Here is a 24,401-nt window from a genome sequence, read left to right as displayed (position 1 = left end):
TTCTCTTCAAGGTTAAAATGAAAAAGACTAATCCACTTGCAAAAGTAAAACACGATTTTGCAGAAAAAGGAATAAAAGAATGCGACTTCTGCCAATACCTAAAGTCGTCATCAATTTTTGGAGTTAAGGGACCATCTAAAAAAATTGCCATTTTAGAGTGGTGCCCTGTTACTTTTTCAATAAATAAATCTGAAAATGAAAAGCAAATGATGAAACTGGTTATCACTTACTTAGCCTAAATGTCCACATCTTTGGTCCGAACCACTTCGAGAAAGAAAATTATATTCCAAAACCTGAATATATTTATATCATAATTTTTACTATTTTCTTTAAAAATTAATTACTAAAACATTTTTTATAAAATAAAATATTACATCCAATTAATTATTTATTTATATCGTGCTAAAACATATCCAAACTAATTAATCCTTGTATGTTCTCAAAATCAATAGCTACTTGGGAACACCTAAAACTCAAGTAGATTCCCAAATGTTGTATTAAGAAGTAGCACAACACAAATTCCTAATTACCAAACAAAAATCACAGACTAACAACAAGAGTAATTCCCGACGCCCATTCCGGTGGTTTAGTCCGATCAGCTGAAGAACAACAATTACACACGACAAAATGGTGGAAGATAGCAAGATAGATTTTTTTCTACTACAAAACCAGTCAGGGGAGTCAAGAAATCGCGATTTATTTTCCATAAGTGCGTGCAAAATTAGCCTTTGCTTACTTGGGCCGTCGTCTGTAGGGATACAGAATGTCGTCCAGGCTTTGTTTAATTTGATTTCCAGCTCTCTCGATGTTCTTCGCGACCTCATTTGCGACTAGTTTGGCATTGCGAGCAAATCTGCATTAAATGGCATAGATTTAGGCATATAAGATTCAATGTAGTAACTAGAACTTAATAGTGCAGCTAAATTTGTGCTAGCCAATTCATTCTTGAATGCGACGAGGGGCGAAGATAATGTAAGAAACTTGCCTAGTGAGAAATGGATTCCCACTTGAAGTGGATGGTTTAGGTGTTGCCGGAGATGGTTTAGGCAATCGACGCTGAGGTTGAGGCAAGCCACTGCTATCTGTGAGAGATAACAAAATGATTATTTTCATAACTAAACCAATGCCATACTATAAATTTATGGAAAAATAAATTATTTTTCTTGTATAGATGGTATTCCTCATTGTAAGGAAATACTATTGTATCTTCATTCACTGTTACTCGCATATGGCGACTGCTAATTCAGCAGAGCATCGACAACATATAACTACAGACAATACACGATTTATATTATTTTTAACGTAATACAAATGCAGCACATAAACTACCAACACACGATGTGGCAGAATCCCATAGAGCACATACTATCATTCATTTCACAAGCACAAGTTAGGCATCACTCTTTGTTGTCTCTCTTTAAACCTCACAAGTGTAAATCGAATTTAATCAGAAAATTACACAACATGACAAGTTACCTTCTTTATGATGCATATGAGCAGGGGTTGATTCAGGCTCGATAGAGTGAACACTCCGATCCACCAAAACCTGCACAAATACATTGTCACGACTGTTAATAAAACAATGCAATTAAATGAAACGAGTTGGAGCAAAATAATTACGAATGATCACCAATCATCCTCAAGTAAGTCATCAATTTTAGGACCAAATTGTGTGCTATGACAGATATTATAATTTTTTTCCTCAATGGTTGCTTTTCATTTGATAAATGCCTACCTCATAGCCAAAGAACAGCCGAACAATTTAGGGTTTGTTTCTTTAAGGTCTAGATTTGGTCTTGCACTATTAAACAAAATTTTCACTCCAAAATCGTCAAATCAAACACCTCTTTTCCATTTAATATGTTACACAAAAAACCAATTTTATTTCATTCACACATTTCATCAAAATTTCACCATTCTCAAAGTCCAAACCTCAAAGAAGCACACGACTTATCTATATGCCCCAACAATCCTATAAAAATACCTACTAAAGCTTTTTCAGAGAGAAAAATTAATAACCAGTGAAGTTATCATTTTTGCAACTTCATAAGCATGATAAGGATCTCCATGGAAATGAGAAAAAGACAGAAGAATACTTATGAATGTACCAAAGATGCAGATCTCTAGCCTATCTCTACAGAAATATCAGTAGAGCACACTACCCCTTCAAAATTCCCCCTAATTCTTTTCTTCCATAATGTCCAAAACATAGCAAGTGAAATGTTCCTAACCATTTTCTTACTACTTCAATCACTGTGTCCGAGAATCATTAGAATGTTTCAACTATGTACCAATAATGTACGTCAACTCTACCCTATCGTCTGTCATACTAGACTTAAGCCCACACTTGAAATTTCCCTGTCAATTTGTTGTGTTTTGCGATCCATGTGCACAAAAAAGATGCTTAAACTCTTAATCTTTAAAATTTGTCTCAGCTTATTACCACTTCAAAAATCTTATTAGTTGTTTGCTCTAAAAGCATTTATAAGCTCATGAAGAGCTGTTATTATAGAACCCTATAAGAGGTTTACAAATAAGTAAGATACCCCAAATCATGTTTAGCAGATTATATACGTTACAGAATATTTAGGAACAAATACCAGTGATCTTATCCATTAGCATTGTACAAGATACAGAACATTAATGAAAAGCACTCTTATTGTGTAATCAAATATTTACTATCAAACTTTATTACTAGACGTGCTCTATTAGCTACAAGAACTTGCAAGCTCTAACCGATAAGGTGGTAAACAGCCTTCTTAAAAGAACTTGTAGTCTATGCTAGGAAAAATAGCCACTCCTTAATTGAACACCCAAAGAATCCCTAACAGTTCCCACCATTTTCTTATGATATGTTTATTTGGGGGTTTGGATTTTGAGTTGGGATTTGAATAGTAAAAATTTTGAATTTGAATAGTTGTATGATGTGATATAAATAGGTGTCAATGTGATGTTTTGAATGTAACATTAATTTTTAGTATAATATAAAAAATGAAAAATAGGTGTTTGATTTGATGTTTTTGGGGGAAAAAAATAGGATGAATAGTGTATTTAAAATCCAATGCCCCAAACAAACACACCCTTAATGGTTCCATCATTACTAAAATGGCAACAGTGTACCGTTCCTCCATCAAAAGCAACTTATTGTTTTAAATTGCGGAGGACTTTGAATGATTAAAACTCGTTATTATCCTCAACCCGTGATTATTATGCTAATTTAAATGATTATCCTATCATATTTCACAAGTAGGATAAAATAATTCCTTAAAACATGATTAAGTAATAGAATCCTATCCTTAAAAGTAAACACGCCCTTATTGAATAAAACACGAGACAATTACAAACTGCTGCCTTTGTTCTTCAATAAAAACTATATAAACGCTGGAAACTCGCACCCAAATCTGTTGCATTCTTACCTTTCTACAATAAGAACCAACAAATCGAAAATAGAGAACCTTGTGAGCTACTAACCTCAAGGCCCACACAGACTGGAAGTTCATTTTGAGCCTTTTTCCCATCAGCGGCTTGTCCTTTACGGTCCATGTAAAGTGAATAACCAACACAGGCATATCTAAAATCAGATAGGCCCCTGCCGTCTTTAGATGCTTCCATCTCGGATTGTCCAACAATATATGGGGGCACTAATTCATGAAACAGGGATTAAGCCCAATTTTTTAACATTGCCTAGCGGGAAAACAACATATTGAAACAACATTTACAACAGGAAAACCACAAAGCATTTCACATAAACAACTAAAATAAAAAATTGAAAGGCTTTACTAAACTTCAGTAAATCTAAAACTTCATCTCCCCATGATTTCATGCCATGAATCATGATAGTTTTTAAGCAACCATTTACATTCTGAGAAGTATACTGAAATAATAAAACGGCCGAGACAAGCATAGAGTTCACACAATCTTTTCACCAAGTTATTATGTTTTTGTTTTGTTTTAGTGTTTTGGGTAGTTTTAGATTTAGAAATTTGTGTGATGAAAATAGATGTTGGCTGTATGTTTTGAATGAAAAAGATAGGCATCAAATGTGAACTTTTAATAACGAAAAAAAAAAAAAAAGCACCGTAAATTGGGTGTGTTTGGTTTCTGTGTGTCTTATATCTAAATAGTAGTTGAACTTATGTTTTGTGAGAGCAAATTAGTATATTTTTATAGAAATCGTAAGAACACATAATGCAGAGCATCCAAATGATGTCAGAGCACACAATTCAGAAACAGAAAACCCCATTTCCATAAAATGATCTTGGCTTAAATAGACACTACAATAAAAATGCAATATTTCATCTCACAAAATATTCAAAAATTACAAAACAAAATTATTTTAATGCCACTTCACATTTTCTAATAACTAACAACAAAAACCCTCAAATATTCATCAACACTAAAAGAACACCACCACATATGAGAAATATTCAATCAATTAAGTCCCATACTGTCATCTTTACAATAATAACTCTCACAGATTTTTTTAGCTCCAACAGATTCATAAATTTCAGAAACACATAATCCACTCAAAGATGCAAGTTTCTCCAGAAGATAATACACACACACACATGTATATATATTTTAAGTGAAGAAACAAGAAGGTAAAATTTTATAAATTCAATCCTCAATGGAAGCAATTAATCGGCGAATTGTCACTAAATCAAAGCAACCAATTGCACGCACAGCGATAATCCATCCACAATTAAATAAATAAAGAACAAGATTAGGGTTACCAGTGGGGAGGGAACGGGTAAGGCCAACACAAAGAGGATTACGAGCACTGGATTTGAATTGAGACGAATAATAGAGGCAGCCTTTGCAGGATTTGGCTTTGTTCCCATTACTGGTGGGGTCTGCAGCAGCCCGAATCTTGGGCGACGATGGAGATGCGCTGCGATCGCTCGGCCTCGATTGATTGGAATCCTCCGGCATGTGATTCACAGCCGCTCCGATCAATTCCCCGTGCGGTGGCCCCGCCGCCTCCGGCCGAGCATTTATCTGGTCCTCTACCTCCGCCATTTTTGTCTCACCCGTTAGCTCGCATTTCTGCGTAGGCTGAAGATTTCAATTTATGAATAGAAGATTCTCAAATTTTATTTTTTTATTATTAATAATAACACAATTTATTCATATGGTATTGAGGAAAATAAAAAAAATTTAACCATTTTTATTTTTCTTATTTTTCCGTAACTCCTTTCTACCTTTTTTTCTTATCAGTAAATTATTGAATAATAATAGTATTAATTAGTAGAATTATACAAAATGATATACTAAATATTACTTTCTTTTGGGCTTTTTCGTTGGGTCATCCGAGTGAATGTTGGAGTAATTTGAACAACAGTGGAATCTGAATAATGTTCTTAAAATCTTTATGGGTAAAATGTCAAAAAGTAAATCAAACACGCATATAAATACTTACAACCTAATTCGATAATAACATGAAATTATTGTAAAATTGAAAGTAGGAACATTGATTTTAATGTCCAAAAACAGCCATAAAATGGTAGTACGTACCTTAGCTTCATATTCATTTACTTACTAATAGAGAGAGAGACAGAGATGACCAAACTCACAACAAATCTACACCTAAACACACATCAACAACAACATCAAAAGTACCTCATCTCCAACCACAAATTTAACATCATTACCTCATCACGGGTGAAGGTACCCACAAAAGGCACCCTTCTTGCAGAGCCCCTTCTCGTAGAATTTACATACTATCCGTGGCCCCTTCCGCAAGAATCCTCCCCCCGTGTACGCCTGCCTACCCCTCGGGGGCCTCCCCCGGCTGAAACCCGCCTCGCTGCTTTGATACCCCGATCTAGGGCTCGTGTACCGTTCCCCGCTGTATTTGCGTTGCTGCTGCGATTGCTGCGACTGCGGCTGCTGCTGCTGTTGTTGCTGCTGCTGTTGTGGCTGCGGCTGCGGCTGCCCGTCCCACGGCAAGCTCCCGTTTCGGGGACTCAGGTTTATGCTCGGGTTGACCCACCCGGTCCCCGGGTTCGTCCCCCACCCGATGTTCGCCATTCCCTGCGTCGGTCCTCCCAAGACGAGATTGACATTGCCCTGAACGGTGACGAGATTGATGTTCCCTTGGACGTTACCCCAGCCCGGGTCGACTGGATCAGCTCCGTTGCTGGTGGCGGTGTTGCCGTGGCCAACCATTTCTTGGGCTGGGTTGTTCAGTGCCGGCGGGTGGAATTCTGAACCGGCGTCTCCCGAGTAGACTTGAGCATTCGTTCCGCCCTCGCTGCTTGCCGAAGAATTTGCGCTCGATTTCCTGAGCGAGTCGAAAGCATCGAACGCCTCGATGGGATTGCACGAGGATTGGGATGTCATCTGCATCTCCATCTCTCCCGTCGAGCCGGAAGCGTCGCAGCGTTGTGGGTCGGGCAGCGGGTTGAAATCCTCGATCGAGCTAAAGCAGTCGTCCTTGCATTCTTCAAGGAATTCGCGAGCAAACTTTATGGCTGAAGTAGGCGAATACATCACACCTTGCGATTCCATGGCGTCGACTTCTGCCAACAAATCCGATACTGATTCCTCGCCCAAAGCATCAAACTCGATCGGCTCGTTTAAAATCTCCAGCCAGCTAGGCATATTCGACGTCGCCGGCTGGGATGCAGGAGCATGAGAAATCTGGTGACCGTAGGCCATCGAGGTAGCCGGATATTCATCGAGCACTTCGGTTTTCATAAAGGGAGCAGGAGTAGCAGATGCAAGACCAGAATCCCATTCCGGGATAGACGGCTTTACCGGCGTCGAGGAATATCCGCACCATTCATTTCCGAGATCAGGAAGTTCCATGCCGCCTGCTGTTATGACGGGAGCACCGCTACAACTCAGGCCTGAATCAAGAACAGGAACGTTCAGCATCTCGGATGGCTTGGTTTCGGCTGTATCTTTGGTTTCTTTGGCCTCGGTAGCATCTTTATCATTCGAAGATCTCGGGGCAGGGCTCAGTAACTCCAGAATACCAGAGGTGGGCGGTTGATTCTGCGTGTTGGCCAACGGTGGACTTTGAAGATCAGATTGATCAATGTTCCCAATCTGTTTGTTTAAATCCAGCGAGTTCGACACCGGCGTAATAACAGACTCAGATTCCATAAGATTCGAGCTCAAATCAATATTCAGAGGCCTCGAATTTTCTTCGGCGGGTTGTTTAACTTCATCCTCAGTTTTGCTTTGATTCTGAAGTTCATTCCCGGCGCTCGTCTCATCTTGAGTTGGCTCGTTCAAATTCTTTTCCCTGTTTCCTAAGCCATGGTTTAACTCGTCGCTCTCCTGGCAACGTGCATTCGCTTGGACATCATCGGCGCTAGAATTCTTGTTATTGAGCAAATCCCAGCATTGCGGCCAGGAGGAGTCGGAGGCATTCTCATTCACATGTCGGGAATTTTTCTCGGATAAAACACTTGCATGATTCGTCGCGGTATCGTCTGCCTCTTTACTCTCTGCAGTGGCGCCATGTGTACCCTCACTTTCACCGATTCCTTCAGAAGCCCGATTCTCTTGCGACCCAGGAGAGTGTTTACACGACGACTCGGATCCACCGTGGGGATCACCAATCAGGGCATCAGTGAGAAGCACAGAGTCGTACTGTTCGTGATTAGTCCAGATCCTCATATCAGGCGGCAGTAGACCGGTTGTGTTCCATATCCGCATATGCATCATTGAAAACGGACCTTGAATCTGACCATTAGGATCCCGATAGTGCCAGAGTTTCTCAGTTTCCATGTTAGTAACCGATGGCGAGTTTTGAACAGAGGCAGTTGTGCTCCAAGTTTCTACTTCAGACCTTTGTACAGCTTGCTCGTTTTTATCGCCAACATCAGCAAGGGTTGCAATGCCTTGATCCACGGTTTTCCCAGAATCATGGGTGCCATTTGAATCCATTTTCCGATTCTGTGAATGTACGGGCTGATCTTCCTTACCTGAAGTAGATGTAGCAATAGTTCAGCTGATTGAATTGCATTGAAATGATGCTCCCGACTAAATCCACAATCCGTAAATAGCTTCTAGTGCAAGTATTACCTCTTTTATTGGAGGAAATTGATTTTCTTCGGTTTTGAGTTTGTTCTGAGAAGCTCGGCCGCACAAGCTCAACTGCACAAAAAGTGCACCATTGATAAAGCCACTCGCAAAACAACAAAATGTATAAAAGGAAAATAGACACCTATCCAATTTTGGAAAGCTGCGTCACTGTGATACCTTTTTTGCTTGGCTTGCCTTCTATTTCTGATTCATAATTTAGGCTCATTTTTGGATCCGCGTGGATCTCGGGAATCTCAGCTATTCTACGCCGACGCTCCTCTGGCGATTTTAGTAACTCTAATCTGTCTAAATATTCTCTAAGCGTGAACAAGAATCAAGGAATTCCAACAAAGAGTGCACAAAAACTTGGGTGAAACATTAGAATATTTCACAGAGAAATTGTAGCCGAACAAGATGCCAACATTCAAGAAGACATTTCCAAAGATAAATTAATAGAAGAGATATTTCCACATATATATTAATCATATAGAAAGTTAAAAACAAAGGATATTCTTTCTTACATCCACTCCTGCTAGCCTGGTCCCGAAGATGATTTAGTCGGGATACCTCTTTCTCCAGCATCTAACATTCAGCATAAGAAAATATCAGAAACTGAGGATCAATACAAAGAAAATAAAGATTGATTTGTGGAAAAAGAGCTCACATCTTTGATCCGGGCAGGTTGAAGTGCTGTAGCTACTTTTTTAATATCACCCTGCAGCAGCTCATATAATGAGGAAATTAATGCGTTGCAATATAAGGTCTAATTCCAAAATGACATAAAATTGGACTTACAACAGTAAGTTGCTTCACAAGCCCACAACTAATGCTTTTCCGGAACCACCTGCATTCATCCTGGATAACAAAATAGGCGTGATGACCCAATGCAAAGAAAGTAAAGATACTATTCACATAAATGAATTAAAGGATAGTGAGACCACAAGAAAATTTAACAAATAAGTAAACATGGGGTTTGTGCATGTGCACTGGTCTTGATGGAATTAACAAATAAGTAAACAAGGCTGCAAAAATTAACAGATGTGTGTATTTTTATATATATGGCATATAAGCATAAAAGGATAGATTGAGAGTGATCATGTATGCACTATATTACCTCGGTGAACTCGTCATTTGAGATGGCATCAATTGAAACTACCTCCTTCTCATCTAAATTCAAAACTTCCAGCATGACGTTGGCTGTCCTTTCGCCAACTTTATAGGGCTTTGCCATCTTAATGGTCCCTGAAGAACAGATGAGTTGAATGGACACAGAATGAATTCAATGGATGCATAGAAAGCCAAAATAACACGTGGAAGAAAAAAGGAAAAATTGGAAACAGCTAAAGCATTAACATAGTAAAGAGAAATTCCATACCTACAACTTGGACCAGTCTGTAAATATCTAACTTCTGGTTATGACTCAATGCTCTAATTCTCACTATCGACCCAATAACCTTATTATCCAAATTCTCTGGATCTTCAAGAAGATTCTTCATTAAATCACGTCGCAAATATATCAAATTGATGTTATGGGCATCAATTGCGGCATATTCAACTAAATCATTCTGAGATGCTCTCTCTTCATTCCTATTACTAATTGCAGCAGGCACACTGTTGACATTTCCATCAGCTCCAAAATCACTTTTAACAAATCCAGTTGGGATTAAAGAATTCTTCTTCCAAGAATCTTCCTTCCCCGGGAAGTGAAGCTCAAGAAGCTTCAACATCTCAATGTGACCAATATGGGGCTTCCCAAATAAGTTTTGGAGGGTTTGATCACATGTTATGAGACTCCTCTGCCGGGAATCCCAAAGATTGTTCCTCTTTACATAGTCAAGCAATAATGTTTGGACATCAGATTGCAACATGGCAGATTTATCACCATGCCTCATAAATGCAACAAACTCCAAAAGCTCTTTAGATGCCCATTGAGATTCTTTCTTATCCATGCTTTCGCTAATCCATTGCTTGACATTACCTTTGGAAGTGCCTCGATCATTCTCAACAACCGGGTTATCAGGGATTTCTGTTTTATGACTTTGAACACCAGCCGCATCAGTGCAATTTAGTTTATCCGAATAGTTAACAATTCCTGACAATGGCATCCTTAATCCATCGTTCTGCAAAACATGAGTCTCTATGCAGGGTGAATTCAACTCCAGATGTCCAGATCTCGTGGAAGAAACTGAAACTCTCCCATCAACTCTGGCACGAAGTGCCTTATTCGGTTTCCGATCATAAGCCACATCAGGGAAGGGTGGCATAGCTCGAGTGAGCTCACTATAAGTCAGCGACAGTTTCTCTTTCAAAAATACCCAATATACCTTGAAAAGATACTCCCAGCTAGTTTTGTCATCAAAATCTACTTGAACCTGTTTATCACGACAATAACATCATGTTATAAAATTTTACAGGCAGCGAAGTGATATAAATGTTCTGCATTTTAAAATGAAGCTTCAAATTCTCTGAGTAATGAAGGTCCTATAATTTCCACGTGATCGCTCTCGGGGTCATAAAAGTACTCAACAATCCAAAAATCATTTAAATTTAATCAACCTTCTTAAGAATCAGCGGATGAATGGACATTTTGCTTACATCTTCCATGATATGCGATAATAAACAGGGACTTTATAAGCACGATAAACAATAAAATGAAAAAACAATTTTACAAGAGCAACTGATTGCCTTGAAATAAGTTGCAAAGAAATGACTTGCGTACCAACTGATTGTTCGCTTGGTCCTTATTTTCGATCAGCATTATTGTTTTCATGCATGTCGAGCAAAATCCTTTGTTTCCTCTAACGCATACGTAATCGGTGGCTTTTGCACAGCCTTTGCACAACGAATAAGTGCAAGTGTAGCACATATAGTGAGACGCCTTCATACACACACTACATATATGCCAACCTGAAAGCAATAGCACCACAAGTAATATAAGTAGGCTATACGCATGCAATTATGCATTACGAAATCAAATGTGATATAAATATGAGAGAAGGACAAAAGTAGCAATATAAGTCCCAATTTATGCATACGCCATCAAAAGTTTGTAATGCTTTCGTATAACTGCATAGTAAGAAACATTTGAGTTCGTTAAATGATTATGATGATTGATGATGACGTATCAATTAATCGCAAATGAACATAAACTACAAGTGGCAGAGTCATACATTTTAGAAAACAGAAAATCAAATATTTAACAATAGTAAAAGAATGACCAGAAAAGTGGAAAGAAGATCAGATATAATTTGATCATAAAGAACAGGTGTACCATCTTCATTGAATCGATTGGCAATACTGTTCTTCGAACCAACAAAACTTCCCAAAACAATCATCACCAAATACAAACATAATTAAAAACAGAAAAGGAATGTGATTTAAATACGAGAAAAGGTCACAATATAAGTTCCCAAGTTAGGCATGTCATCAAAAGTTTGTAATGCTTTCGTATAACTGCAATAAGAACCATTTTAGTTCGTGAAATGATTATGAAAATCGACGAGCACTTATCAATTACTTGTGAATGAAAAGTAACTACAAGTGACGAAGATATACAATTTAGAAAACAAAAAATCAAATATTTCCCAATACCATAAAGATTAACAAGAAAAGTGGGAAGTAGATCAGATATAATTTGATCATAAAGACTAAAGATGTGAAGCATCCTCATTGGATCGATCAGCTCTCTATTCTTCGAACCAACAAAACTTCCCAAAACTAATTGCAAACGTAGTTACAAGCAGACAATACTGAAATGCAAAAGAACAGAATTCTCAGGCCAACATACCACATATCCACTTGGCTTTTGATGCAAAAAATTCTTCGTCTCGCTTAATACAGGAAGGATGGTATGCCTTTGGGCAGCCCCTAAGCATCAACAAATCAAATTCACTTCATCATCATAGAAACTCCAAATACAGAGCAACAGCAATGTCAATCAAGCAAACATTTGTCCAACAAAACCAGAAGTAAAAGCAAAAATGAATGTATAATCTAAACAAGATTTTTAGTTGAAGAAGAAAACCAAAGACTCACTTGCGATCGCAAAGTACAAGAGAACCACCATCGAAGCAAATAAAGCAAACATCCTCCTCATCCTCATCCTCCAATTTTTCCCGTTTCGGCGGCGGAAGCTTAGCCGCGTGCTGCCCCTTTGGCGGCCGCCCTCTCTTTCTCTTCACCACGGCGCCGATCGTCGGAGGTGGGGGAGGATTCGTCCCAACCGGCGTCGAGGTCGGAACATTTCCGGAAACCTCTTCACCCGGCGACTGAACCCCGCCGGAATTCCCCGGCTTCGAATCGGAGTTCCCAGCCTTAGGCGACGGCGCAGGAGCAACAACAGGATCATCGTCGAAGCCCTGGGTCTGAGCTACAGCAGCCAACAAAGTCTCAATATTCTCCATGACTTAAAAAAAGCAAAATCCCCAAACCGAAACCCTAGAAAATCCTCGATTGTGGCTGCAGCAATTCCCACCCAACTCGATCCCCGCAATCATTGGTAGCGCAACATCCTCCACAAAATCCGTTCACATAACTCGGGAAGAAAATCAACACAACAGCATAAAATCGAAATTGAAATTTTGGGGGTGGATACAGGATATCTATCCTTGAACCAAATCTTGGGGCACGAGGCGCGGAGCGGATCAATCAATCAGGGCGGCGCTTCTGCAGCAGTAATGGCGGCGATTGGTGGTTAATTTGGAGAATCGTGGAGTGGGAAGGCGATCGGAAAACGAAGAAGAAGATGTGTTATTGTATTGTGGACTGTACAACACACCACACGGTATTGCAATTTACATGTGATGTCCGATGGCAGAGAGAGCCCCGCTATTTGTCAAAAGACTTGAAGTTAATCTGTCGGAAATTAATAAGTGGGGATGGGGTGGGGGTTTGCCCCCCCCGGGTGGGTGGGGTGGGAAGCGGTACGGGGGGCTTGCTGTAAAGTTAAAACCTGCACGCTCTAAAAATTGACTTTACATTTATTTTCGGATAAAATTTCGTTCTTTGTTCTCAAATTTTGCGTGCGGTTTAGAGTTTTCTTTTAGAAATAAAATTAAAAATAAAAAAAATTAATACTCACTACCTTATCTAAAAGAGAGATTTATTTATTTACGTATGTTTTTTTATGAGATATATACAATTTTGTCTTTTTCTATAGTAAAAAACTATTATAAATATATTTATTTATAAGATTTTTATGTTCGTTTTATTATTTAAAAAATATATATATTACATTAAATAATTATTTTTTATTTATTGTATTTTTTCATTCGAAAATTTTATCTTCATTATTTCCAAATTCGCAATTTCTTCTATATTTATTACTACTATAACTATTATTATTATTATTATTATTATTATTATTATAAAAATATTAAATTCAATATTATTATTTTATTTAAAGCATTATATTCAATAATTATTACATAACATTTTTTTTAATATTTAAATAAACAAACAATCAAAAATTTATTTATCTTGTGAAATAATTTAAAAAAATATATATTTTTATGGGAAATATAAAAATTATTTAAATAATATAAATAATAAATGCATAATAAAAACATACGATCTAAACAAAATTATCATTTATACTCCTTATGTTAGGTAATAATATGTAGATTTTTGAAGTATGTAAAAAATAATGTATTGATATTATAAAAAAATTTAATTATTGATAAGAAAATGATGTAATAGATAAAAAATAGTAATGAAATAATTATTATTTAATAAAATAAATATAATGAAATTTATGGGGTATAAATTTAATTATTATAAATAAATTATATATAAATTTAATGAAGAATTTATTTATTTTTTTAAAAAATACCAATAGTAATATAATTTTGACCAACTTAATATTATCTTATTCTAAAAGTAATATATCAATTTAGTTTTTTAATTTTTCGGTCACAAATGTATTTATTTATTTTAATCCATCGGCAATCTTTATAAATAAGAGAATTAAATAATAATTTTATATATAAAAAAAATAAAGCATAAAAGATAATTATTAAAACTTATTAAAGTAATTAAGGTTGTTTACTTTCTGTTTTGAATGTATTTTTTAGTTAGATATGTGAAATTGTGTTTATTTTTTTTATATATATAAATAAAATATATTATATATTATGTTATTGTATCGTACATATTATATTTTTATTAATATTTATATAAAATTTTATCATTTAAAAATACTAAGTAAATAAAATTAATTTTTAATATTATAAATTTAGTTTTACTCTTTAATTTAATGTAAAATCAATTGCCTGCAAAAAGGAAAAAAAATACATATATATAAATAATTTAAATTTAACTAGAATTGAAAAAAAAACCTATAATTATAATAATACCATAACTATAACAAATAATAGCAAATAGTAAATAATAAAATGATGACGTACATTATTGTATTTGTATTTATACTTTTGGAATTATATCACAAAAAATGTATTGAAGATGGATACATTCTGTAAAATAACATGTATTAATATTTTTAATAATTATAATCATAAATTTAAATAATATTTTTTTGAACTTAATATAATTTTTTTACTAGTTTTTATTTTATTAAAAAAAAAATTATTTTCTATTATAATACAAATAATTTTTATATACAAATATATAATACTTGTATTTTTCTAAAAAATATTTATTTATGTATTTTATTTAAAAATACATTCGATAGAGACGGTAGTAATACAGGATACCTACACAATGAATGGTTAATATTTATATATCCACGTGGACTGGTATTTGACCGGTGGCTCATTCCGGGACCTCAGGTCCCGGATCTGGCCAATTATCAGCACAGGGTTTGGCAGAAAGGGGGAAAATTGAAGAAGATACCAGTAGAGTCAGTCGAGGTCCATCGAGATCCGATCATGGAGTTTCTGGACGAATACGAGAGCCGGCCGAGGTTTCTATTCCAATCCAAGCAGTCGCCGCAATCCACAGGTACAGATCGCGATCCTCACTCTGCTGTTGCTTCTTCGTTGCTATCATCTGTCCGCAAGCCCTCCTTCATCGTTTCGGTTTCGATTTCGCTCGTTCTTATCGCAATCGCCTTCGTTTATTTGAATTCCGAGCCGATGAAATCCATCCTCTTGTGGCTCGCATTGTCTCTCCTTGTCGGTCCCTTTGCGCCGCCGTCGCTCACCGCCGGGGACGTCCGCGTCGGCCTCGGTCCGCCGCTCGAGGAGGAAAGCCCTAGCAATTCAATCGAATCTACCGAGAAATCGGCTAGAAGATCGACGAAGACTAGGAAGAAGGTTTCGGACGATTCCGAGGGTTTTTCAGAGAAATTAACGATTATCGACGGAGCTAATGTTGATTCCGCCATTAACGAGTCGAAAAGATCAAGTAAAGCACCGATCGCGACGAAATTCGAGGAGGAAAGTGAATGGAGTGAAGCGGATGATGAGTTGTTGAGGAAGTTCATGGCAAAGCATCCTGTAGGGAAGCCAGGGCGATGGGAAGCCATAGCCGAGGGTTTCAAGGGGAAATTCAACGTGGACACCATTATATCAAAAGCTAAAGAAATTGGTGAGAGAAAGATGAGTGATCATCAGGATTCTTTCAAGAAGTTCTTGAAGGATCGAAAGCCTGTCGATAAACGCGTTCTCGACGAATCAGGGAATGAGATGAACCCCGAAACCAGCAGTCCAAACCAGAATTCGAATTCGGAAGCAGGGAAGAAGGAGATCGGATGGAGCAGTGCTGAGGATTTGGCATTGCTGAATGCACTCAAGACATTCCCGAAAGATGTGACAATGCGGTGGGAGAAAATCGCGGCTTCAGTTCCGGGGAAGACAAAATCATCCTGCATGAGGAGAGTGACAGAGCTGAAGAAAGGTTACCGAAGTTCGAAGACTTCGTCAGGGCAATCTTCGTAGGCAAATGAACACTTTCAGAAATGAAATGTATACGAGGGTACTTAAGGCTGCCTCTGTTGATCGTCAAATATGTTTATTTGTCGCTGATTGTTTGTCTCTATTGATTGCAGGTTTTGATTTGCATTCAGTGAATCAAATCGAATCTAACCAGCCATTGTTATCTCTTTTCTAGTGGCTTTCCTGCTCGAAGGTAATGAATACAGCCGTGTTTTCGGTGGCATTTGTCCTTGATAGGTAACATATGGTGTGCTTGATTAAATGTTGTTTAGATAACGAACAATGTGCTCGATTCAACTTTGTTGCCGATAGTTTATAGCAATAAAAACTTAGGGGTTTGTTTCTTTTAATTTCAAAATGCATGTTTCGACTATTTAGACACTGCGTTTCATGGAAAAATCATATCGTTTTTAAACAAAACATCCCAACTCGAACAAAAGAAACATACCTTTAGTACTAATAAAATACATGGGAAAAACACCAAGAAAAGAAAAGAAAACAAAAGAAACATCAATCAATTATTTATAGTGACCTTAATTAATTCCTTCCTAGTATGAACTCACCTAACTGTCCAAATCACATCACATCTTCATACAACAAATCTACATCTCTACGTACATTTATAATATATATATCCCTTCATCGCTACCGCAATTAATCTTACAACATCGATGGATGCATTCGATCGATCAAACGAATCAACCAACGACAAAAAAGAATCACCTCCAAACTTTTAGTAGACAGACAATTCAACCCGAACAAATACGAACGAACCCGACCCATCACCCATCACGACGGGTGCAAGAAGTCGCAAAACGCGCCTTTTTTGCAAAGACCCCTCTCGTAAAATTTACACACCCGTTGCCCTTTCGGCAGCGGCCGCGAAAATCCTCCCCCATTGTACGGCTGCCGCCCTCTCGGCGGTCTCCCCCTCCCGAACCCGACATCGCCGCTTTGGTACCCTCCTCGGGGGCTCGTGTACCTTTCTCCGCCGCCGCCGCCGTACTTCCGCTGCTGCTGAACCCCGTCCCACGGCAAGCTCATGTTTCTCGGACTATGGTTCATGCTCGGGTTCGCCCACGCCGTTCCCGGGCTCGCCCCCCATCCGAGATTTGCCATTCCCTGCGTCGGACCCCCCAAGACGAGATTCACGTTGCCCTGCACGGTCACGAGATTAATGTTACCTTGCACCGTACCCGCCCACCCCGGGTCCATAGGATCCGCAGACCCGCTGCTGGTCGCCGTCGTCACGGCATGCCCTATCATGTCGTGACCGGGATTGATGTTCGGCGGAGGATGGAATTCCGATCCTGCGTCGCCTGAATAGACTTGTGCGTTCGTCTCGCCCTCGCTGCTCGCCGAAGAGTTTACGCTCGACTTCCGGAAGGAATCGAAGGTGTCGAACATCTCGATGGGATTGCACGATGACTGGGAAGTCATCTGCATCTCCCCGGTCGAGCCCGAAGCATTGCCGCCCCCGCCGACGCATCTCTGAGCGTTGGGGGTTGGATTGAAATCCTCGATCGAGCTAAAGCAATCGTCTTCGAGAAAATCCCTCGCCAATTTTATGGCCGTATTAGGCGAATGCACCGTGCCTTGCGACTCCCTCGCGTCAACTTCCGCAAACAAGTCCGATATCAGTTCCTCGCCCAGTGCGTCGAACACAATCGGCTCATCAAGAAGTTCCCGCCAATTCGACATATTTGACGCAGGATCAGGCGGCAGAGCTTGAGAAAGCTGGTGGCCATCCGAAATCGATGTCGCGGTGTACTCGTTCGTGATCTCGGGTTTCAACGACGACACGGAGGCAAGACCCGAATCCCATTCATTGATAGCCGGCTGCTTTATAGGCGTCGGCGAATATCCGCACCATTCATTAGCTACGTCCGGAAGATCGACGCCACCGGCAACTAGACTCGATGCGACACCCCAACTAGGTCCCGAATCTGGAACCGTAATATTCAAAAATTCGGACTGCAAATCGGGCTGCTTCGCCTCAGTTGCTGCATCCACATTGTCCGACCTCGGCGTAGGGCTTAGCAGCTCCAAAATACCCGAAACCAACGCCTGATTCTCGGCATTTTCTGGCGTAGGACTGTGCAGACCGGCGATATCTATATCTACATCCAAAACCCGTTTCTCAACATCTGGAGCGTCTGAAACTGGTGCGACAATGGCTTCTGTCTCCATAAGCGTCGAACTCAAATCAATATTCAGAGATTTCAAGTTTTCTTCATTCGGTTGCGCCGTTTGGTTCTCACTATTCCCTTGATTCTGAAGCTCATTCTTTTCGCCATTCTGTGTTCCACAGTTCAGCTCGTTGCTCTCCAGAACCTGCACTGCCAGAGGAACGTCTGTTTGTCCCCGGTTACGTTCTTCAGCAGTAGAATTTCTGTCGTTAAGTAAATCCCAGCATTGCGGCCAAGAGGGGTCGTCCGCATTCTCCTTCGCAATTCCAGAAATGTTGTCGGACACATCGCCCACATTATTACCGCCGGCTGCTTCTGATTGTTTGCTCTGTTGGCTATTCCAGTCCGAGATCTTAGTTTTGCCAACTCCTCCGGCAGTATTATTTTCCGGCGATCCTGAAGGCTGTTTACATGACGGCTCGGATGCTCCGTGGAGATGCCCAATCAGGGCATCCATGAGAAGTAGCGAGTCGTACTGCTCGTGATTCGTCCATATCCTCATATCAGGTGGAAATAGACCAGTTCTGTTCCATTTCCGCAACTGAAGCATCGAAAACGGCCCTTGAATCTTACCGTTAGGATCACGATAATGCCAGAGTTTCTCGGTTTCAATATTATTAGCCGGCGAGTGTTCTACAGAGGCAGTTGTAGTCGAAGTCTCCAATCCCGTCCTTTGTTGTACATCTTGGTCATTCTTACCACCGGCTTTTAAGTTAGTAATATTCACTTCAATCGCGGGCTTATCGGACGTATGCGCGCCATTTGCATCTTTTTTCGCCCGCATTGCAATGGGGGGCTCCTTTGCACCTGAATCAGATGTAGCGTACTTTCGGGGATTAAATAGCCAGATAATAATGTTGACTGAAAACCTGCAATGCCTTTTATCTTGAAACTCACCTTTCTTGTTAAGAGAAGCGGGATTTCTTCCATTTTGAGAAAATGACGAGTAGCTTGGTCTCACAGATACAGCTGCACGGCGAGTGCAGAATCAGTAAAGATCCTTAAAGAAAACAGCAATAACCAAAATAAGCAATAAATCGATATCGGATTCTGGAATACCAAAAATTACCTTTTCGACTTTTTCTGCCTCTTTTAGCTGCCGGCTTGTCATCGTCTACTTCTACTTCTTCTTCTTCTGATTCATAACTAGGGCACATTTTCGGGTCAGCATGTATCTGTGGAAGCTCCGAAATCCTACGCTGTTGCTCACCCGGTGATTTCAGTAGCTCTAATCTGTCTACATATTCTCTAAGCGTGGAAAGAGTCAAAGAACTCAAAAAGAAGCGCCGAATCACGTGAGCTTAAGAGAAAGTAAATAACTATATACTCGATCTTATTTCAGCTTTAGAACACAGATACAGACCTGTAGCTCTTTGCTCAAGCAAATCTTTCGATAGATATAGGATTCAATCCTCAAAAATCACATTTTACGACTGGCAACTCATCAGTTAAAAAGGTTTAGCTATAGAAATATATTATTCAGATAGTATTATATGTAGGCACGACTACACTAAGAGCACAACTTCACCTTAGAGACTCGAAAATAGTTGAATACAAACAAAGGATATTCTTTCTTACGCCCGTTCTCACTTGCTCTATCTCGAAGGTGATTTAGCCGCAATATCTCTGCTTCTAACCACTACAAAGAAAGACGGGATAGAATATCAGAAGCAGAAGGATCTACAGCAAATATAAACATAATGGTTTTGAGTCATTAATTCCACTCAACGAAATAAGAAGCAACAAACTCACATCTTTAATCTTCACTGGTCGAAGCGTCAAAGCTATTTTTTGCAGTTCGCCCTACAATTAAGTATAAGCGACCAGTAAAATGCTATTGCAATTTATAAAATAAGTATATTAAGAACAATACAAAGAACACTTACAATAGTAAGTAGCTTCACAAGCCCACACCTCATGCTTTGTCGTAATCGTCTGCACTCTTCCTGAATACCAAAATAGGTCAGTATGTGCAAAAACAAAGAAAATTGTTTCACATTAGTCTTTTATCAAATCAGGCAGCTATATGTCAGTATCACAGATTGGCATTCGTTGAATGTATTTGTAAAATACCTAACGACTAATCTCTTTCATTCACACAGAAGACATCGAAACTCAAGAAACCTGAGTAAATAAACTTGACAGCACGTAAAAATTTGAAGCCAAATCGTTGACCTCGTCTGTCAAATAAGTTATTCTTCTAAATCTTTAATCCTAAAGCAAGAACCAATTGATAAGAGTTGAACAAGAATTGAGGAAAAAATCGAAGAAGAAACAGAGAATCAATCACGGGCACGAGAAAATCACAAAGGCTAAAGATACTATGGAAACTTTCCCGAGTTTCGTGAGAAGCTGACAAATGACGCATCTATATTTACCTCGGTGAACTCTTGATTAGAAATGGCATCGATGGACACCACCTCTTTCTTGTACAAATTCAAAATTTCAAGCATGACAAGTGCCGTCCTTTCTCCAAGTTTGTAGGGCTCAGGAGCCTTAGTTGTTCCTGCATTATAAATTATTTGAATGGAATCATGATATGTATGTAGTGTGTGTAGTAGTTAAAGTTACATATCAAGAGATAAAAGGCGAAGAAGCTAAAGAATACGAGAAAAATAATAAGATATATGATCTATACCTACAACTTGGACGAGCCTGTAAATATCTTGCTTCTGATCATTACTTGATGTTCTAATTCTCACAATCGATCCAATAACCCTTTTGCCGAAGCTCTCCTGATCTTGAAGAAGATTCTCCATTATGTGCCGTCGCAAATAGATCAAACTAATGTTATGGACATCAATCGCAGCATATTCATTTAAATTATTCTGAGGAACTCTCTCTTCATTCCTCTTTCTTGTCTTTCGCTTTCTACTATTCATTGAGCTTGGGAAAGTGTTCGAACTTCCTTGAATTTCCGGAGCAGTTGCAACAAATCCAGCCGGAATTAAATTATTATCCTGAGAACCCTCAGTCATGGGGAAGTGAAACTCGAGAAGCTTTAACATTTCAATGTGACCGACCCTCGGTTTCAAGAATAAATTCTTGAGCCTTTGGTCACATATAATTTGACTCTTCTGACGAGGGTCCCGGAGATTGTTCCTCTTTATGTAGTCAAGCAATAACCTTTGGACATCAAATGGTGACATAGCTGACGTATCGCCATTCCTCAAGAAGGCAACAAACTCCAAAAGGTCTTTAGATGCCCATTCAGTACACTTTTCGGTTCCTGTCTTGTCGGGCTCTTTGGTGTCTGTATTATCACAAATGCCTTTCTTGCTATTGTCATCAACGATCCTCATTTTGTCTTCATCCTTCTTGAACCCTGTCTCATCATTGGCTTTGTCCATGTCCGGTTTTGATGTGTCATTATTACACCTCGGCCCACTTTCCCCGTTATTGGAATGCACCTTATCCACAATATTATTAATGCCTGATGGTGTTGGCCTTAGCTCATCATTCTGCGGCAAATTAGTCTCAGCATGGGGAGTATTCGACGTCAGATGTTCTGTATTTGTGGATGAATTAGAAACTTTGCCATCGAATGCAGTGTGAGGAACATTATTTAACTGCGGTTTCCATGGTACATCAGCGACCCCTTTCCAGGGAGATTTAGCTTGAGTGAGCTCATTGAGAGTCAACGATAGCTTTTCTTTCAAGATTACCCAATAAACCTTGAAAAGATACTCCCAGCTAAGTTTGTCGTCGAAATCTACTTGGACCTGCATTAATTGATCCCAATAGAATCAGAATAAAAGATTCCATACATATTCGGCAAACAAGAAGATGATATAAATGTGTTGCACCTTTTCGTCCAAAAAAGCCGAATATTCATATAATAAAGTCTCACAATTTCCACATTAGACACATGTATATATACATATAGGGTATGCTTACTTTCACCTATTAAATAATCTGTGTAATTTACATAACATTAGTATATAATCGGTTTAAAGCAAAGATTCCTCGACACATCGTCTCCTTCACTCTCACCATGCCACATGTCACAAAAGAAATATCATATTGACTTGTGTATAGGGTATATAGGGTATGTTTTATTTTTGCCTATTAAATCATTGTAGTGCAATTTTCAGAACATTAATATATAATCCGTTTAAAGCAAAGATTTCTCGTCACGTCATCTCCTTCGCTCTCACCATACCCACGTGTCACAAAAGAAATATCATTTTGTCGTGTGTATCTATAATAAATGAGTATATAGTGATCACTACGATTCCAGATTAATCAAAAAAGACGATAAATGAGAACTTCACATTCAATAATCGAAACAGGAAAATATAATAAAACCAGCCCTAAGCATTGAATTGATCATTTGTCTTACATACAAACATATAATTCAAGAAGAATTCACAAAATAGTTAACTCCAAGAAGATATTTCCCAACTTTGAGTACTAATCATGCACATGAAAAAATTGAGTGAATAAAAACAAAAGGAGACGAGCTAAAGAAAAATTCATAAACATAACAAATGAACAGAAAAAATTTGAGAGCAACGGACCCAAATTAACAAGCAAAGTAAGTACTTGCATACCGGCTCATTGTTGGCTTGGTCCTTATTTTCGATCAGCATGACCATTTTCATGCACATCGAGCAAAATCCTTTGTTCCCTCTAACGCTCACGTAATCTTGATTCTTTGTACACCCCTTGCACAATGAATAGGTGCAAGTGTAACACATGTAATGAGATGCCTTCCGACACACGCTACATATATGCCAGCCTGAAATTTACAGAATCATACGTAACACAAACCATGCCGACAGAAACCATAACTAATAAATGCAAAACAAAATCGCAACAACAAAGGGAATGTACACATTCAACCAAGCAAATTCAACAATTCACTGATAAACCACCATCGAACATCTGACGTAATACCCTCTGCTGTACCATTTCCGAATATCATCCTCCAAATCAATGCAATATCATGATACGAATTGAGTATCTAAACTTGAGTATTTGAAATTTGACTCTAAATGAAGTTTTATATTCGATCGTTGAAAACAAAAAGGGAAACTACACATTCAATCAAGAAAATTCATCAATTCACTGATAAACCACCATCGAACATCTGACCTAAAATCCTCTGCTGTACCTTTGTCAAATATAGCTCTCTAAATCAATGCATATGAAATTTGACTCTATACGAAGCTGTAAATTCGATCGGTGCAGACAAAAAGGGCGACGTACCGCAATTCCACTTAGCTTTCGATTTAAAAAATGATTCCTCTCGTTTGATACACGCCGGATGATAAGCCTTCGGACAACCCCTAAGCATTCACAAGGAAAATTCAATAGAGACACCATAGAGTATTACAATGTGATCATCTTCTTCATCATCATCTTCAACAAATCCAAACCAGGAAAGTAAAATTAAGGACAAACTTGCTCAGGATTCAGCTGAGAAAACTCACTTTCGATCGCAGAGCACAAGAGAACCTCCATCAAAGCAAAGGAAGCAAACATCCTCCTCCTCTTCCTCCTCCAGCTTCTTCCGCTTCGGCGGCGGAGTCCTCGCCACCGCAACCTGTCCCTTCGGCGGCCGTCCTCTCTTTCTCTTCTCCCCAGCGCCGATCACCTGCTCCGAAGCCGCAATCGGGGGCGGAGGGGGAGCAACCGCCGCAGGCGGTTGAGCATTTACAGAACCCTCACCAATCGGTCGAACCGCGCCTCTCGAATCGGAATTCTCCGACGACGGCGGCGCGGGAGCGGCGACAGGATCATCATCGAAGCCCTGCGTCTGAGCTACGGCGGCTAACAAAGTCTCGATATTCTCCATTAAAAGCAAAAACCCCCAAAACGAAACCCTAGGAGAAGATCCTCAATCCCTGCAGCAACAATAACGATAATTCCCATCCAATCCAAATCCCAATCGTACAATCAGCGATCGCGCAGCATCCTGTTCGTAATCCATCCACATAATTCGACTGCACAAAATTAAAAAAATCTGCAAAAACGCGAATTGGACGGTGGAGGGAGTAAAATAGGGGCGTGGGGGGGGGGGGGGGGGGGCGGGGGCGCCTGAGGAGTTGGGTCAGGGGTGGGTGGACTCAGTGTGGCCTCCTTTCCAGTTTCTCCCCAGCTGTAATGGCGAAATTACTCCTTTATTTCTTCCATTATTATCTTTCGGCACGAAGTGGGAATTCGAATGGAAGGAACCAACCCCACACCCCACCGAGCTATTACACGCAGGCACAGTCAGTCAACACATTGACGTACTTTGATTCGTCATTGGTCCCGGACCTCAATGTTCCATGTTCGT

At 39.2% G+C, this 24,401-nt stretch overlaps 4 protein-coding genes across 5 annotated transcripts; 1 reads left to right on the top strand and 3 right to left on the bottom strand.

Moving 5' to 3' along the window:
• Positions 1-410: 410 nt before the first annotated feature.
• On the bottom strand, positions 411-5,792 carry LOC127258105 (uncharacterized). Of its 2 annotated transcripts, none has more exons than XM_051284758.1 (6): positions 5,652-5,792; positions 4,734-5,055; positions 3,472-3,641; positions 1,477-1,546; positions 986-1,082; positions 411-853 (listed from the first exon to the last, which is right to left on the bottom strand). In XM_051284758.1, the coding sequence occupies exons 2-6, from the start codon at positions 5,017-5,019 to the stop codon at positions 733-735; spliced, it is 744 nt and encodes a 247-aa protein (XP_051140715.1). In that variant the 5' UTR covers positions 5,020-5,055; positions 5,652-5,792; the 3' UTR covers positions 411-732. The 2 variants fall into 2 exon arrangements, with proteins under 2 accessions (XP_051140715.1, XP_051140716.1); XM_051284759.1 differs by having other exon boundaries at positions 4,734-5,046; positions 5,652-5,788.
• On the bottom strand, positions 5,349-12,887 carry LOC127258095 (zinc finger CCCH domain-containing protein 44-like). The gene is made up of 11 exons (XM_051284744.1): positions 12,073-12,887; positions 11,825-11,904; positions 10,757-10,944; positions 9,413-10,409; positions 9,152-9,279; positions 8,833-8,892; positions 8,702-8,752; positions 8,549-8,619; positions 8,215-8,360; positions 8,038-8,109; positions 5,349-7,937 (listed from the first exon to the last, which is right to left on the bottom strand). The coding sequence occupies exons 1-11, from the start codon at positions 12,438-12,440 to the stop codon at positions 5,656-5,658; spliced, it is 4,443 nt and encodes a 1,480-aa protein (XP_051140701.1). The 5' UTR covers positions 12,441-12,887; the 3' UTR covers positions 5,349-5,655.
• A 1,880-nt stretch (positions 12,888-14,767) lies between these two features.
• On the top strand, positions 14,768-16,279 carry LOC127258103 (transcription factor MAMYB). Its single transcript, XM_051284756.1, has 2 exons — positions 14,768-15,969; positions 16,043-16,279. Exon 1 carries the CDS (start codon positions 14,922-14,924, stop codon positions 15,930-15,932), a length of 1,011 nt encoding a protein of 336 aa, XP_051140713.1. The 5' UTR covers positions 14,768-14,921; the 3' UTR covers positions 15,933-15,969; positions 16,043-16,279.
• An 82-nt stretch (positions 16,280-16,361) lies between these two features.
• LOC127258094 (zinc finger CCCH domain-containing protein 44) lies at positions 16,362-24,142 on the bottom strand. Its single transcript, XM_051284743.1, has 11 exons — positions 23,554-24,142; positions 23,330-23,409; positions 22,672-22,859; positions 20,757-21,840; positions 20,497-20,624; positions 20,005-20,064; positions 19,871-19,921; positions 19,687-19,757; positions 19,188-19,372; positions 19,016-19,087; positions 16,362-18,925 (listed from the first exon to the last, which is right to left on the bottom strand). Exons 1-11 carry the CDS (start codon positions 23,916-23,918, stop codon positions 16,719-16,721), a joined length of 4,491 nt encoding a protein of 1,496 aa, XP_051140700.1. The 5' UTR covers positions 23,919-24,142; the 3' UTR covers positions 16,362-16,718.
• Between the last annotated feature and the right edge of the window lie 259 nt (positions 24,143-24,401).

The sequence above is a fragment of the Andrographis paniculata genome, unplaced genomic scaffold (genome assembly GCF_009805555.1).
Source record: "Andrographis paniculata isolate CXL003 unplaced genomic scaffold, ASM980555v1 Contig59END, whole genome shotgun sequence".
In the NCBI taxonomy this organism is placed as follows: Eukaryota; Viridiplantae; Streptophyta; class Magnoliopsida; order Lamiales; family Acanthaceae; genus Andrographis; species Andrographis paniculata.
Note: the sequence above shows the minus strand (reverse complement) of the source record. Positions and strands in the feature narration are given on the sequence as shown.

Excerpts from the sequence above, each read along its gene's own strand:
- LOC127258105 (XM_051284758.1), bottom strand. The coding sequence starts at position 5,019 with ATGGCGGAGGTAGAGGACCAGATAAATGCTCGGCCGGAGGCGGCGGGG. Across the intron at positions 3,642-4,733 it reads TACCCGTTCCCTCCCCACTG|TGCCCCCATATATTGTTGGA; the intron begins GTAACCCTAATC and ends TTCATGAATTAG. Across the intron at positions 1,083-1,476 it reads TCATATGCATCATAAAGAAG|ATAGCAGTGGCTTGCCTCAA; the intron begins GTAACTTGTCAT and ends TATCTCTCACAG.
- LOC127258095 (XM_051284744.1), bottom strand. The coding sequence starts at position 12,440 with ATGGAGAATATTGAGACTTTGTTGGCTGCTGTAGCTCAGACCCAGGGC. Across the intron at positions 10,410-10,756 it reads ACCAAGCGAACAATCAGTTG|GTTCAAGTAGATTTTGATGA; the intron begins GTACGCAAGTCA and ends CGTGATAAACAG. Across the intron at positions 8,893-9,151 it reads CAAATGACGAGTTCACCGAG|GATGAATGCAGGTGGTTCCG; the intron begins GTAATATAGTGC and ends TTTGTTATCCAG.
- LOC127258103 (XM_051284756.1), top strand. The coding sequence starts at position 14,922 with ATGGAGTTTCTGGACGAATACGAGAGCCGGCCGAGGTTTCTATTCCAA.
- LOC127258094 (XM_051284743.1), bottom strand. The coding sequence starts at position 23,918 with ATGGAGAATATCGAGACTTTGTTAGCCGCCGTAGCTCAGACGCAGGGC. Across the intron at positions 22,860-23,329 it reads GAAAGCTAAGTGGAATTGCG|GCTGGCATATATGTAGCGTG; the intron begins GTACGTCGCCCT and ends TGTAAATTTCAG. Across the intron at positions 19,373-19,686 it reads GAGAACGGGCGTAAGAAAGA|GCTTAGAGAATATGTAGACA; the intron begins ATATCCTTTGTT and ends GACTCTTTCCAC.